This window comes from Hevea brasiliensis, chromosome 6, assembly GCF_030052815.1.
Source record: "Hevea brasiliensis isolate MT/VB/25A 57/8 chromosome 6, ASM3005281v1, whole genome shotgun sequence".
Classification (NCBI taxonomy): Eukaryota; Viridiplantae; Streptophyta; class Magnoliopsida; order Malpighiales; family Euphorbiaceae; genus Hevea; species Hevea brasiliensis.
In genome coordinates, this window is record NC_079498.1 from 107,996,932 (window position 1) to 108,009,008 (window position 12,077).

The following is a 12,077-nucleotide window of genomic DNA, read 5'->3' on the forward strand; positions in this document are numbered from 1 at the left end:
TTTTTAATGTATTCTTTAACTATGAGTTTTCTAAGTTTGGAATTTTTCCCTTATTTGTTGGACAAGGGACAGAGGAGTAGGCTGAGAGAGGAGGAGAATTCCTACACAGGGGACCACGTGGCATTGATCTAAGTCATTCATCAATGCAATCAGTTCTTGCATAATTAAAGATTGTTTTAAAGTTAAGTTTGATAGTTACTAATCTTTTCAATGGTATTTAAAATTGGGCTTTTTTATAAAGTGCTTATATCCCAACCTCAACTTAAAGGGGTCTTAAGTATGTTTTTATATCATTTTATTATACCGTAATACACAGATTAAAACGAGTAAATAAGTAATTCAACGATAGAAATAAACACCTGTAATCTTTAAATGGTGGATTGAGACTTTAAAGATAACTATATATAAACAACCAGCCAAATGTTTTCTCCCAACTTCTCTATTTTCATTATCTTCCATAATAATCAGATATTCAAATCAAACTTGTTTAAGTTTAATCAAACTTAGTGTTAATCAATGGTAGCCTGATTAATTTTCCTTCGACATTAAAAGTTGTGGGGGAGTGGAGAGGTCTTAAGTGTGAGTCTCGCCAATAGTTATTGTTCTATACATTGGGTCTCCATTAAATCTAAAAAGAATTGCCAAATAGAGCAAATGAAAAACTTTTAACATGCAGCATAGGGAGAACACATTTTTCAGCTCAATCAAAACCATGTTTCCCTTCATTTTGTTGTGTTTCATGCAATTTATAACCTCAGATTAGTATACATAAGTAGTATAGAAGGAAAATCTTCAAGTTTCTAAAATTCAAGAAATTAAGCCAACTTTATTAGCCTAAGAAATACTGTTCTCACTTGAAGTGGAAGGCGCTGGCCGAAATTGAGATTGAACCTGTATTTGGGGAACTTCTGAAGCAGAGTTCTCCGGCTGTACTGATGGGGAGGATTCACCTTGGCTTGGCACTGCAGCTTGTACTATTTCTGGTGGCTTGAACTTGTTGATATAGTAACTGAGAGCCGGTCCAGAGTATTCAACTGCTTGCGTTACGGTTGGGGTCTTACCAACTTGGATGAGAATCAATGAAGCTGCAGCGACAGAAATCAGGGCAAGGCCAGCAGCAATGGCTTTTGTGTTTTCAGCTCCATCAGCAGAAGAACCTGCAGTTCCTGAGCTTATTGCACTTTCCGCTACATATATTGCTGGCTGAAAATATCAGGTGTTAATAGATGAACAATAGCACAATTCATTACTGGATAGAAATGTAACTGGAGAAGAGATGTATAGGGGGGCACCGTATGAAAGTATTAGAAGTTATTAGATGAACACAAGAGCACAATTCATTATAGGAAAGAAATGAAACTGGAGAAGTGATACAAAGAGAGACACCATAAGAATAAATGCATGGGAACACTGATTAAATTCAAAATTTTCTATGTATTTCAAAAACCAACTATATCAGAGACCGCTTATTATGGTTTACAATTCATAATGGTCTTTCTAATGCAAAAGAACGAGCATCTGCAATCAAGAATCTTCTTTTAGGACCTCTTGACGCAACAACAGAACAACTTCTTATGAACCAAAGAAAAGGCAAACAATTGCCTCAAGTGCCTAACTGCCTTTCTAATATGAATAGCCCTACACTACACCTTTAGAAAAAGATGTGCCGCAAAATAGCTTCTCCAAAAGTATACCCTTCTTTGGTTAACTATTTTTGCAACTGAACATGGAACTGCAACACAATGCTACAAAACATTGGGGTAATGCACTTGGAACACTATTGGATAAAGAGGGACAAATGATGTAGCTTGAAACCTTAAACTCCATATTTGGGCTACCAAACCAGCTCAGGCTATCTCTCATGAGGTATCCAATGACCAAGCTAAAATCTTCTATAAAGATGAATTACAATTAATGGACAAAAAAGGTCTCCAGTGTTGTTGCACTGTTAGTGATTGTCAATTAATAGGGTAAATTTTAACAATCGTCATTGAACTTATATAGTTGTAACACTATAGTTCTTCAATTTAAAAATGTAACATAAAACCTCCTCAACTTTCAAATTTTACAAAGTAAAATTCCTCCAACCTCTAATCAACTGTTTTTCAATTAGATGCTGACCTAAACAGTTTCAGCGTAACGCTTAGTCATCTTTCCTCTCTCAAGTCATGTGTAAATTGAATTATTCTACTCTCTATGGAGAAAATAATTTTTCACGTGTAGAGAGAATAATTTTACACTTTACATAAGAAAGAAAAGAAAAATGCTGACTAAGTGCTACGCTGGATCTGTTCACGTCAGAATTTAATTGGAAAATCAGTAATTGAAAGTCAAAGGGATTTTACTGTGCAAAATTTGATAGTTGAGGGGGTTTTATGTTACATTTTAAAGTTGAAGGACTATAATATTACAACCATATAAGTTCAAAGATAATTGTTAAAATTTATCCTCAATTGATATATAGGAAGTTAGCATATAGCTTGGTGTTGAATCAGCCATTTCCTCTTATGGTTCTAAAGAAAATGCTAACTCTTGAAGGGAGCTATTAAAATATCAGTTACACTGATTGGAGTAAAGGAGCCACTTGCAGGGGCATTCAGCAAACCACAAACTAGACAGTGGTGAATTCTTTTCCATAGCAGCTCAAGCAGCTTATATGTTGGGGTCCACGGAACAAATTCAGAAGAACTGTCAGATTTAATTTGAAGTGTATTATAACATCAATTGTTAATGGCTCAAAAATTACAGACTGCTTTATGGATCTTCATCCGCTAAAAACTGAACAAAATAATAATTGGCTTGCATTCAAACTTTATGTTGAGCCATAGAATTACCTCATCAACCCTTCTTGTTCTAATAGCTAATTGAGTAGCATTCATCGTCTGTTATCTTTTGGGTATATGGCTTTTGTCAGTACCAATCGAAAACAAATTGGCAGCAACAGGCTAAGGTGCTGTGTTAGGGAGAGCAACATAAACTTTTAACAGAATAGACCAATAAGAGGAGCAAGTAAGCTTTATATATATATATATGGAGAGAGAGAATCGCAAATTATCAACCTCGACAGAGTAGATATTTTTCTGCCCTGCAGTATCCTTCTCAACATATCCAGTCCAACCACGACTTCGCGGTGGGAATGTTCCAACCACTTTGGTTTTCTCCCCAGCCAACCATTCCATGCTTACCTTGCCAACCTATTTTTCCACCATGAAAACAAAACCGAAACATCACCAAAGTGGAATATCATTTTCTTATGATTCTTCACAATCACCTTCAAGATATCAACTGCTATATTTACTAACAAAAATTCATTACTTATTCCATATTTTCAACATGGTTATAAAAGCATACAAAATATAAGATTTTAAAGTATAAAATAAAATAGAAATATAAGTTTTGGGTACCAAATTCCATACAATTTCCAATTTTTCCTTTCATATTCATTAATTCAAGAATAAAGAAATTACCCTTACACTATTAACCAATAAATAAATGAAGAGAAAAGACAACAAATAGCAAGAAGAAACTCGCATAGAAATAAAAGCTTAAATTAAATACAAGAAAAACAACAACTAGAAAGTTAAAGAATTATTCTTTAGCAAGAAGTGTACCTCCTTATCAGGAGCACAATCTTCATCGTTGCAATCAGGGTCATCAGAGGAAGCTCTAATGGTGAAAATCTTAAAATTTTGCCTATTTAAGGATAGGCATTTCTTGAAGAGCCGTGGGGAAGTGAATGTGCATGTGTTTGCTGATATCATTGCCTGGGATACACATGCCATTTTTCTCCTCCTTGTTCTTCTTTAATCAGAGAATCAAAGGGTATGAAGAAATTGCCTCAAAACACTTCAGTGGCAATCGCAGACTTGAGGGCTCCTTTCTGGGTTGTAGCCAAATGAGCGTGCCAGAAAAACAGAGAGAGAAGGGAGAGATTTTTTTTGAGGAGATGGGTCATGTGTGGTCGACTTTGAGTAGTAGGTTGCGTATGGCTCCTGTGTCTTTGGATTTTATTCTCTAGAGTGTAATCTAATACTATCTTTCTGTTAGCCAACTTCTTTATAAATTTAAATAATCAAATAATTAAATACCTATATTGTAATATAATTATTATATTTAGAATATTCCAAGCTAAATTAAAAATATTTCTTTTTAACCAGATTACTTTTATAGTCATTGAACCTTAACTCATACAAATATTTTTAAAAATATTAAGAATATAAATAATTAATTAACTTCTTTTTTTGAAAAATCCACCAATCTCTGACAAGAATTCCCACTGCAATTAGACCTCCACAAATACGCTATATTTTACACTTTGGTTATTTATTTATTTATTTTATTTACATCATGTTATTTTTATTACTAAAAATATAATTAATTTCCTTTTCTTAAGAGAAAATTCACAGCTCAAATCAAACCAAACAGTTGAACCAAATGGAGACTGACCCTCCGGCTAATTTCGCATCGATTTGAAACTGGAGAACCATTGACTAGCTCCTCATTGATTTTAAACCAAACCAAAATTCCAATCATATTTATTATCAAAACCATTCAATGGTTCACGAACTCCACCAAAATTGAAACCGCCTAGGAGCAAGTCCCAATCCCTCCTTGAACCTTGAAAAGACTACAACAAAATTAATGATTCAACTCAATGATCCAGTCATGTTAGAACCATAATTTTTTCTTTTTATAAAAAAAAAAAATTGAAGTCATTTTCAATAGTCAAATTGCCTTTGCCCAAATTAAATCAGAATCAAAACCAGAAAAAAAACCAAACTCTCGGTCCAATTCAAATTTGATTGGGCTACAAATTGAAATCAGACTGAAACCACCTTGACAATGTCTAATAGCCTGCCAAGTTAATCAGTCCAATGGCCTAGCGGTGGGCCCATTCCCCAAGCCCAGAACCCTTTCCCTGAGCAGAAAGAAATTCTTGATTTTGAGCTCGGTCTGAGGCTTGAATAAGGGCAAGTCCATGCAAATTGACTCACCAAAACAGGAAGAGTACAAAAGAAGAACATGAAGATCCCAAAACTAAAACCCGCAGAAAAGAGAAGAATTATCAGCTCTTCAATCATCCACATTATCATCAATTATCTGAAAATTCTGTAAATTTCAAAGAAATACTGCAGTGTATTTTCGATATAGACAAACCAGCATGCATGAAATAAAATGTTGCCAAATGAACATATTTTGCAGAAATAATAAACAAATACCCAAAGTTTTTTAGTAAATACACTGCAAGGGCCAACAAAAGCACTAAGGAGGAGAAAGCGACCTATGAACTACATAATATTACCATCAGACGGACAATTGGCTAAATAGTTGAGGCTTCCTTAACCAGTACTGCTCAAACCTCTGCCTTGCATATGCCATGTAGTCAAAGTCGATTTTATTCACATGTTCCTGAAAATGCAAAAACAATACAATGGGGAAAAAATTAATAAGCTTACAAAATTTACTCCATGAATACAAATCCCAACAATTCTGCATAACATTCAAAACCATGTCTCAAGCCATCACATATTTTCTGAAGTAGTTCTAGAAACTTCTAACCAGAAAAGTGAATGTAAGAAGACAACACATACAGATATTATGCCCCACAAGGCCCAAAATAGATGGCTTGCAAGTGTGTATTTCTCAACATCTTCCAGAAGCTGCTTCACCTCAATGTCTTTAACTTGATTACCTGCATGAAAACCCAAAAGCTTCACATAATGGTGACAGTGAAACCAATTTTGCAGTTAATTTTGTTGCATGAACTCTAGTATGAGTATTGGCACAAGATACCATTTGTGGCTGGCAATTTTTTTTAAAATGCAAGCACAGCAATCCTTCATTGAGAATCTAACCTTGGAATGTGAAATATGCCAATCACAATAGATGGACATTAATCAAATACCAAAACATTGCATATTTACACAATTATAATGGTTAGTTCAAGCTTCATATGGTTGTAGAATTGCAAAGTAGACTTAGATTCAAATGCACAGTTACTGGTGAATAGTTCATTGTTCTCCTTTTCCAATAAGTGTTCCAAAATAAATAACAGGCACCTAGTTCTTACAAACAGACATAGATTTGATAAAAAAGACTTTATTAACAAGAAATAACTTCCAATTATCAAGGCAACAGGTACCTGACGAACTCAGATATGCATGCAGAAACCTTTGACGCTCCTCCAAACCTATAGTGGGACAAAGGTCATAAGAATAACTTTGCAATCAGGCAAAATAAAAACAAAGAAATATCAACAAAGTTAACACAATAGTCACACACCAGGGTATTTACTATAGTCCATAATATGTGGCGTATCAGTGTGATAGTCAGCAGCCATCTCACAGAAGTGGTTTGCTATATCAAAGGCAAAGGGATTGTAACTTGCATATTCATAATCCTGGAAAACAAGACATATAATCAATGACAGATTACTAATTAAGCATTGTGCCAAAAAAAAAAAAATCATAAAAACACCAATTCATGTGATTTGTAACATTATCACAAATTAAAGACTCAGAAAATTTATATTGATCTCAATTTATGTTAGCTACTGATTACATGAATGTAGGCATAGGTTGCAGTTTGCGAATAACATGGAGCAAGTTAAATTTGAAGTGGATTCACATCCATGACCACATCCACCAGCAGGCTTGTAAGACTTTATGTAATCATATTTCTCAGGATCTTAAATTACGAAAATATCAATAATTAACAATTCTATACTTGAAAACACTCGACTTTGCAATTTTTTTTTTAAACTTCAAATTAAGATAGACGCTTGGAAATTGATTGAAAATCAAGTGGTGCAGGAACCAGGAAGAGATTCAACAAATTTTGTCAAATATTAATTTATATTAAGCCGCACCAAATGCAATTAAATTTAATCAACCAATGCATTAATTCTCCTAGTTAGCCAAATGATAAGAGATTTTCATATTAAGGAAAAATTCAAACAGAGTAGAATTTAACCAAACGTCAATCTCAGATGAATGCACATTTAGGAACCCAATTCAAAGGAAATGAACAAGAATAAATTTGTTACTTGATATTATTTTTACCTGAAACATCTATCTCCATTTGACCTCAGAAAATAGAGAATCCATGAGATCACTAGTCACGCCATCAATGTCCTATAGCTCATTCAACCAGGCAGAGTCACAACTCTACTTGCATTATTGTGCATACTTGGTTGAATGCATCATAGGAGAACAAAGCGAACCTAGGGGCATTCATGATATGGGCAACGATATTGCTAAAATTAAAACATGAAATGGCACAAGAATAAATGCAGTACGAATGCACTAACTATTTGTTTCCAATAGGTAGGTAATAGGTTCAAGAAGTTGGTAAACAAATAAATATCAAAATAACTAACAAAGATCAAGAAATAACAATTTTTTTTTTTTAAAGTAACAAGTTTCATAGCCAATTAAAACATTAAAGGAAGATCATTTTACAACTCTGGGTACCATATTATGTCTACCTCCAATTCTAATATAAAATTGCAGATTAGCAAATTATTTGCTTCTAAGATAGATTCCAGAGTCCAAAGAAGAAAATTAATAAGTAATGAATAATGATTATTAACCCAAGAAAAAACATTAAAGGAAGATAGTAACATCAATTATCAATCAAAACAATAAGAAGATAGAATAGTTAAAATATTCCTAATAAAGCTTTTACAAAGAATTAGGGATATGATTTCGCTATTTGAAAGTGATGTAACAAATTCATAGATTGAATTAACTATTGAAAGAAAAGAGACTTACTATTATGGTAATTGCTTTTGTCTCTTCATCGATCATTATGTTACCATACTGTAAATCATTATGACAGAAGCCAATTCTTTGATCTCCAGAGAGCTCCTTTTCCAATAAGGAGATTTCCTGCTCCATGGCATCCAATCGAACAGCTCTAGCTTCTTCAGGAGGACACATACTCTTAGCTGTTTTCAGCCAATTCCTGAAAAATAGATAAGCATTAAAAAAACTGAACCTATACAAGAACAAATAGCAATCCATATAAAACCTCATTTGAAGAAAAGGAAAAAGGAAAAGGAGAAATCGGAACATACCGCAACCTATCCCACAGGCACACATTCTTTGGACCAGGCATCTGAAGACCATGGAACTCCTTCAATTTAGCTGCTATGAGAGCAGATACATCAGGATCACGCAAATCAGATGCTGACAGAGTCTGAAATTCAGATATCAAGAAGTCAGGAAAATTTTTGTTTCGTATAGGAATATGATTTCTAATCAATTGAAAGAAAAAGCAAAATAATTGTTTATGAAGCAGAAATGAAAATCCAAGTACCCTTGCATGAATGAACTCTTCAATTCGCCCATTTGAGAACCGGCCCAGTAGACGAGGACCCTGCCCTTGTTTAGACATGAACTCAAATGTCCGGATCTCATCATTCCTGTCAAAGAAGACCTCCACACCATCACCATAAATCCTTACCAGAACCTTATGTGAGCCTTGTTCCGTCTTTGTTGGCCACTTGATTTGAAAGACCTGATTGGTCATCGCCCCCTTAAGAGGGATCACCTGCAATGCATTTGCATCAAGCACATCCTCCCACTTGGACGCCAATGACTTCAAGGCTTCCTTAACCTCTCCTGGTATACAATCTTCTTTGTTCTTCACCACCGGACTTTCCATAGCACCCATGAAAGGAAAAGAAAAATACCCACCAATACTCACTAGATAAAACTTATTATTGTTGAAGAGTCTGATCTGAAACAAAAAGAACCAAGCAGGGAATAATCAAGGAGACAATTTAACTTCCTAAAATCCTTGTGTTCACCAAATTATTCCTAATATATCAAATAAATTGCTGGAACAATAAATGGTATTGTCATTAATTCAAATTCGTTTCTGCCTAGTGATTCCAGGAAAAAAAAAAAAAAAAAGAAACAAAGTTATTTTAAAGCACGCAAACACAGCCCTACATTTCCGAATCAATCAAACGGCATCAGAATCCATTAATTAAATCAAAACGACAGCGAATTCTTTTAATAATCTAATCAATAACACTTTGCCTTTTTTTTCACTTTTAATGGCCGATACAGACTGAATAGAAAGCCGAGCGGGAATCGCAGAGAGAAAGAGAGACGGTTTCCTCAGGTCGCCGGAGACCGTTTCAACGAAAGAGGGAAAAGTGGCGGCGGGGCCTAATGTGAAACACAGAAATTGATGGTTAAGAATCAATTAGAACCGTTGGATATGAGGAAAAACCAGTTTGGGAGAGAAGTTTGAAAAGGATGACGTAAAAGGCTACGTGGGAGATTGGCGGCAAGCAATGGAGCGTGATCACGTGTGGCGTGCCACGTTGCCAGTGAGTAGTGGACAGTGGAAGAAAAGATTCGGGAATTAGTAAAACGCTTCCAGAAGATTGTCACCTTGTATTCGAAATGATGGACACTTCCGCACATAATCTTTTTTGGATTTTAGCGCAGTCAAATTTACTTTTTAAATTAAAAAAATTCAAAATTCTTAATTTTTATTTATTTTCAAATTATTAAAACTAAAACAAATGGATGTATACCCGGTTAAGGGTTTGTTGAAAATTGAAATCAAATTGAAATAGTCTTTCGATGTAGAGTTTTCAATACCCTTTGTGTATGGGGCTGTGTTTGGGTCCTTTTAGGCTTGTTGCATGTTGGGTAAGAAAGTATCAAATCTGGTGGTGATACTTTCCTTTTAGATCGATAGATAATGGTCTTGTTCTGATGAAAAGGAGTTTCTTTGTCGGTCGGTATTCACAGCGGCGTCATTGTTTGGGCATCATCCTCTGCCATGCCACTTATGGACTTTATTTGGCGCTGGCCCTAGCTTGGGAGAGATTATATACTACTATAGCTTCGTACAAGTCCATCTGTATGAAATAATAAATTAATAAGTAATTTATAGTTATCGAATTTAAAAAAATATATAATTGAATGATATAATTATGAGCTTCTGAAATATGACATATAAATTTTAAGTAAGTTTGTAAAATAAAAAAATAATAAGACTGATGCCCTTCTTAAGTTAGAGTTTATAAATTAAAAATTTAAAGAATGACAATAGAAAATTTAGTATTAATTTTGACCAAGTAAATAGTAACTCATTAATAATTGTTTCTTATATTTATTTTTTATTTTTTATTTATTTATTTTTTTCCTGTTTGGTCTGAGTTGTCCGAGTTATCTTCACCTTGGTCTAAAATGCCCAATACTAACCTGATGCTCAGTTTAGATTGTTTGAGCGATCTTCTGTTTGTCTGACTCTTAGATTAAGTGCATATTTTAATTGTCAGGTTGAATTCTAATTCAGTTTGACTCGATTTTGGGGTGGGCAGTATCAGTATCCGTGCCGAAGTTCTCCTTTTTCCCTTTTTTCCTTCAGTAGAAGATAGAGAATGTTCTTTAGTTGCAGATGGATTCAGAAGCCGCTGTGTGGGTGGTTGGACAGTGAAGGACAGCCGAAGTTCTCCCAGTTTGCTTTGAATCTCCCTGTCATCTCTTTTCATGTAGCATGTCTTTTAATATGTACATTTCACCCTGATGAGGACTAGGAAGCTACTTATAAGAGAAGGGAGAAAGATAAACTGCTGATGGATACCGATTGGGGCTGTCTCAATTTGTACATCTACAATTACTTAGTGTAGGTGAGAGTCATGGTCTCAAAGCTCATATCCTTCGTTAAGAAAAAGAAAAGAGCTAGATTGCTTATATTCTTATAAAATTGAATTTTCCTTGCAATTCAATTACAATTAAATTGAAATGAAAAATTTATAATTTATAATCAAGGACTAAAGTGTAGAGTCATTAAAAAACTGCCGAACCAAATGAGGCCTTGTCCTAACAAAATCCCTGAAGTTGGAAATTTTGCTGTTGATTGTGTTCGACTTTGGTGATGTTCTGCTTGTTTATCTTTATCCACTATATACACATACGTTGAATGATTTACTTCACCATTCTGACTGCTTTGTACTCTTTTTTTTTTCCTTCTCTCTTGGAAGGAAGCAAATGCTTCTGCAAAGTTGAAGAAGAACAAAACTAAAGGCATATCATAATCTTTTGATGGTGAGACAAGCTTTCTCTCTGAATTTGCAGATGTTGCTTGCTGCTGATGAGAATTCTTTTGCGCAGAAACTTCAAACAGGGTCCAAGATAGCTTCTCTTTGTTCTGTTGTTCCTTGCAGCATCTCTTCACAGAATGCAAGTTCTCTTTTAGCTCATAATAAAGATGATAGAGAAAATGATGCTCAAAACTGCTTCAGCACCAAATTAGGACATAGGATGGAGAATTTCCAGAGTGTGTCGTTGGGAATTTTTAGGGGATGTCAGATCTAAATATTGAATCTATCTATGTGGATAGGGAAGCTATACCCATAATGGCTGGAGAGTGTTTTGAGGCCCCAGTTCAAAGGCAGTTGGCCTTTCTTAGGAGTTGGGACTTGCAACGCATTTTCACCAAAACATAATAACATTTTGAAGGGGCAGAAACCTTTTCAGAATCAACAGTTATCGTCAGAACATGTTGAATGTTTGTAATATCAGTTTGTGCATTGTATTAGTTCTAATGATCAGAAGAGTTCTAAATGGTTCTTGCCTCCCAGGTCTGAATTTGAGTGTACTGTTGGTACAGATCATGAGCAAAATCTGGACACCACTGTTATCAGTTATCAGGAGTCCAGTTGCAGATCATGATGAACCTGCAAAGATGGGGCTGATCTCCAACTTCAGCCTTTAGTACAAAGGAGGTTGCCTCTTATTCTAAACTGAAGGACTTGCTGCCATCTGAATTTCTTGATAAAAATTTATCTGAGAGAGAAGCCCTGAACAGATTAGCACAAGGAACTGTAAGCAAAGGCTATTCAGAGAACAAATTATCAAAAGATAAAATCTAAGTTGCAAAATCCCCCTGGCGCTCCAAATTTGGTTACAAAGCGAGTTTATTTCTCAGAGGTTGAAGTTGAGCTTTAGCAGGATGAGGACGTCCAAAAGCCAAAAAATTGATAAAGAAATTGTAAGATTATGTTATATGGTAGTGAGTGTTGGGCACTGAAAGAGTCCTATGCATCT

General features: G+C 34.8%; 2 protein-coding genes across 5 annotated transcripts; both read right to left on the reverse strand.

Moving 5' to 3' along the window:
• Positions 1-646: 646 nt before the first annotated feature.
• On the reverse strand, positions 647-4,011 carry LOC110641869 (protein MAINTENANCE OF PSII UNDER HIGH LIGHT 1). The gene is made up of 3 exons (XM_021793734.2): positions 3,612-4,011; positions 3,060-3,194; positions 647-1,203 (listed from the first exon to the last, which is right to left on the reverse strand). Exons 1-3 carry the CDS (start codon positions 3,780-3,782, stop codon positions 835-837), a joined length of 675 nt encoding a protein of 224 aa, XP_021649426.1. The 5' UTR covers positions 3,783-4,011; the 3' UTR covers positions 647-834.
• A 1,051-nt stretch (positions 4,012-5,062) lies between these two features.
• Positions 5,063-9,271, reverse strand: LOC110641867 (probable choline kinase 2). Of its 4 annotated transcripts, none has more exons than XM_021793728.2 (8): positions 9,048-9,271; positions 8,320-8,742; positions 8,078-8,199; positions 7,773-7,965; positions 6,283-6,400; positions 6,143-6,190; positions 5,592-5,692; positions 5,063-5,409 (listed from the first exon to the last, which is right to left on the reverse strand). In XM_021793728.2, the coding sequence occupies exons 2-8, from the start codon at positions 8,674-8,676 to the stop codon at positions 5,305-5,307; spliced, it is 1,044 nt and encodes a 347-aa protein (XP_021649420.1). In that variant the 5' UTR covers positions 8,677-8,742; positions 9,048-9,271; the 3' UTR covers positions 5,063-5,304. The 4 variants fall into 4 exon arrangements, with proteins under 4 accessions (XP_021649420.1, XP_021649423.1, XP_021649421.1 ...); XM_021793731.2 differs by having other exon boundaries at positions 8,320-8,737; positions 9,048-9,185; XM_021793729.2 differs by having other exon boundaries at positions 8,958-9,179.
• Between the last annotated feature and the right edge of the window lie 2,806 nt (positions 9,272-12,077).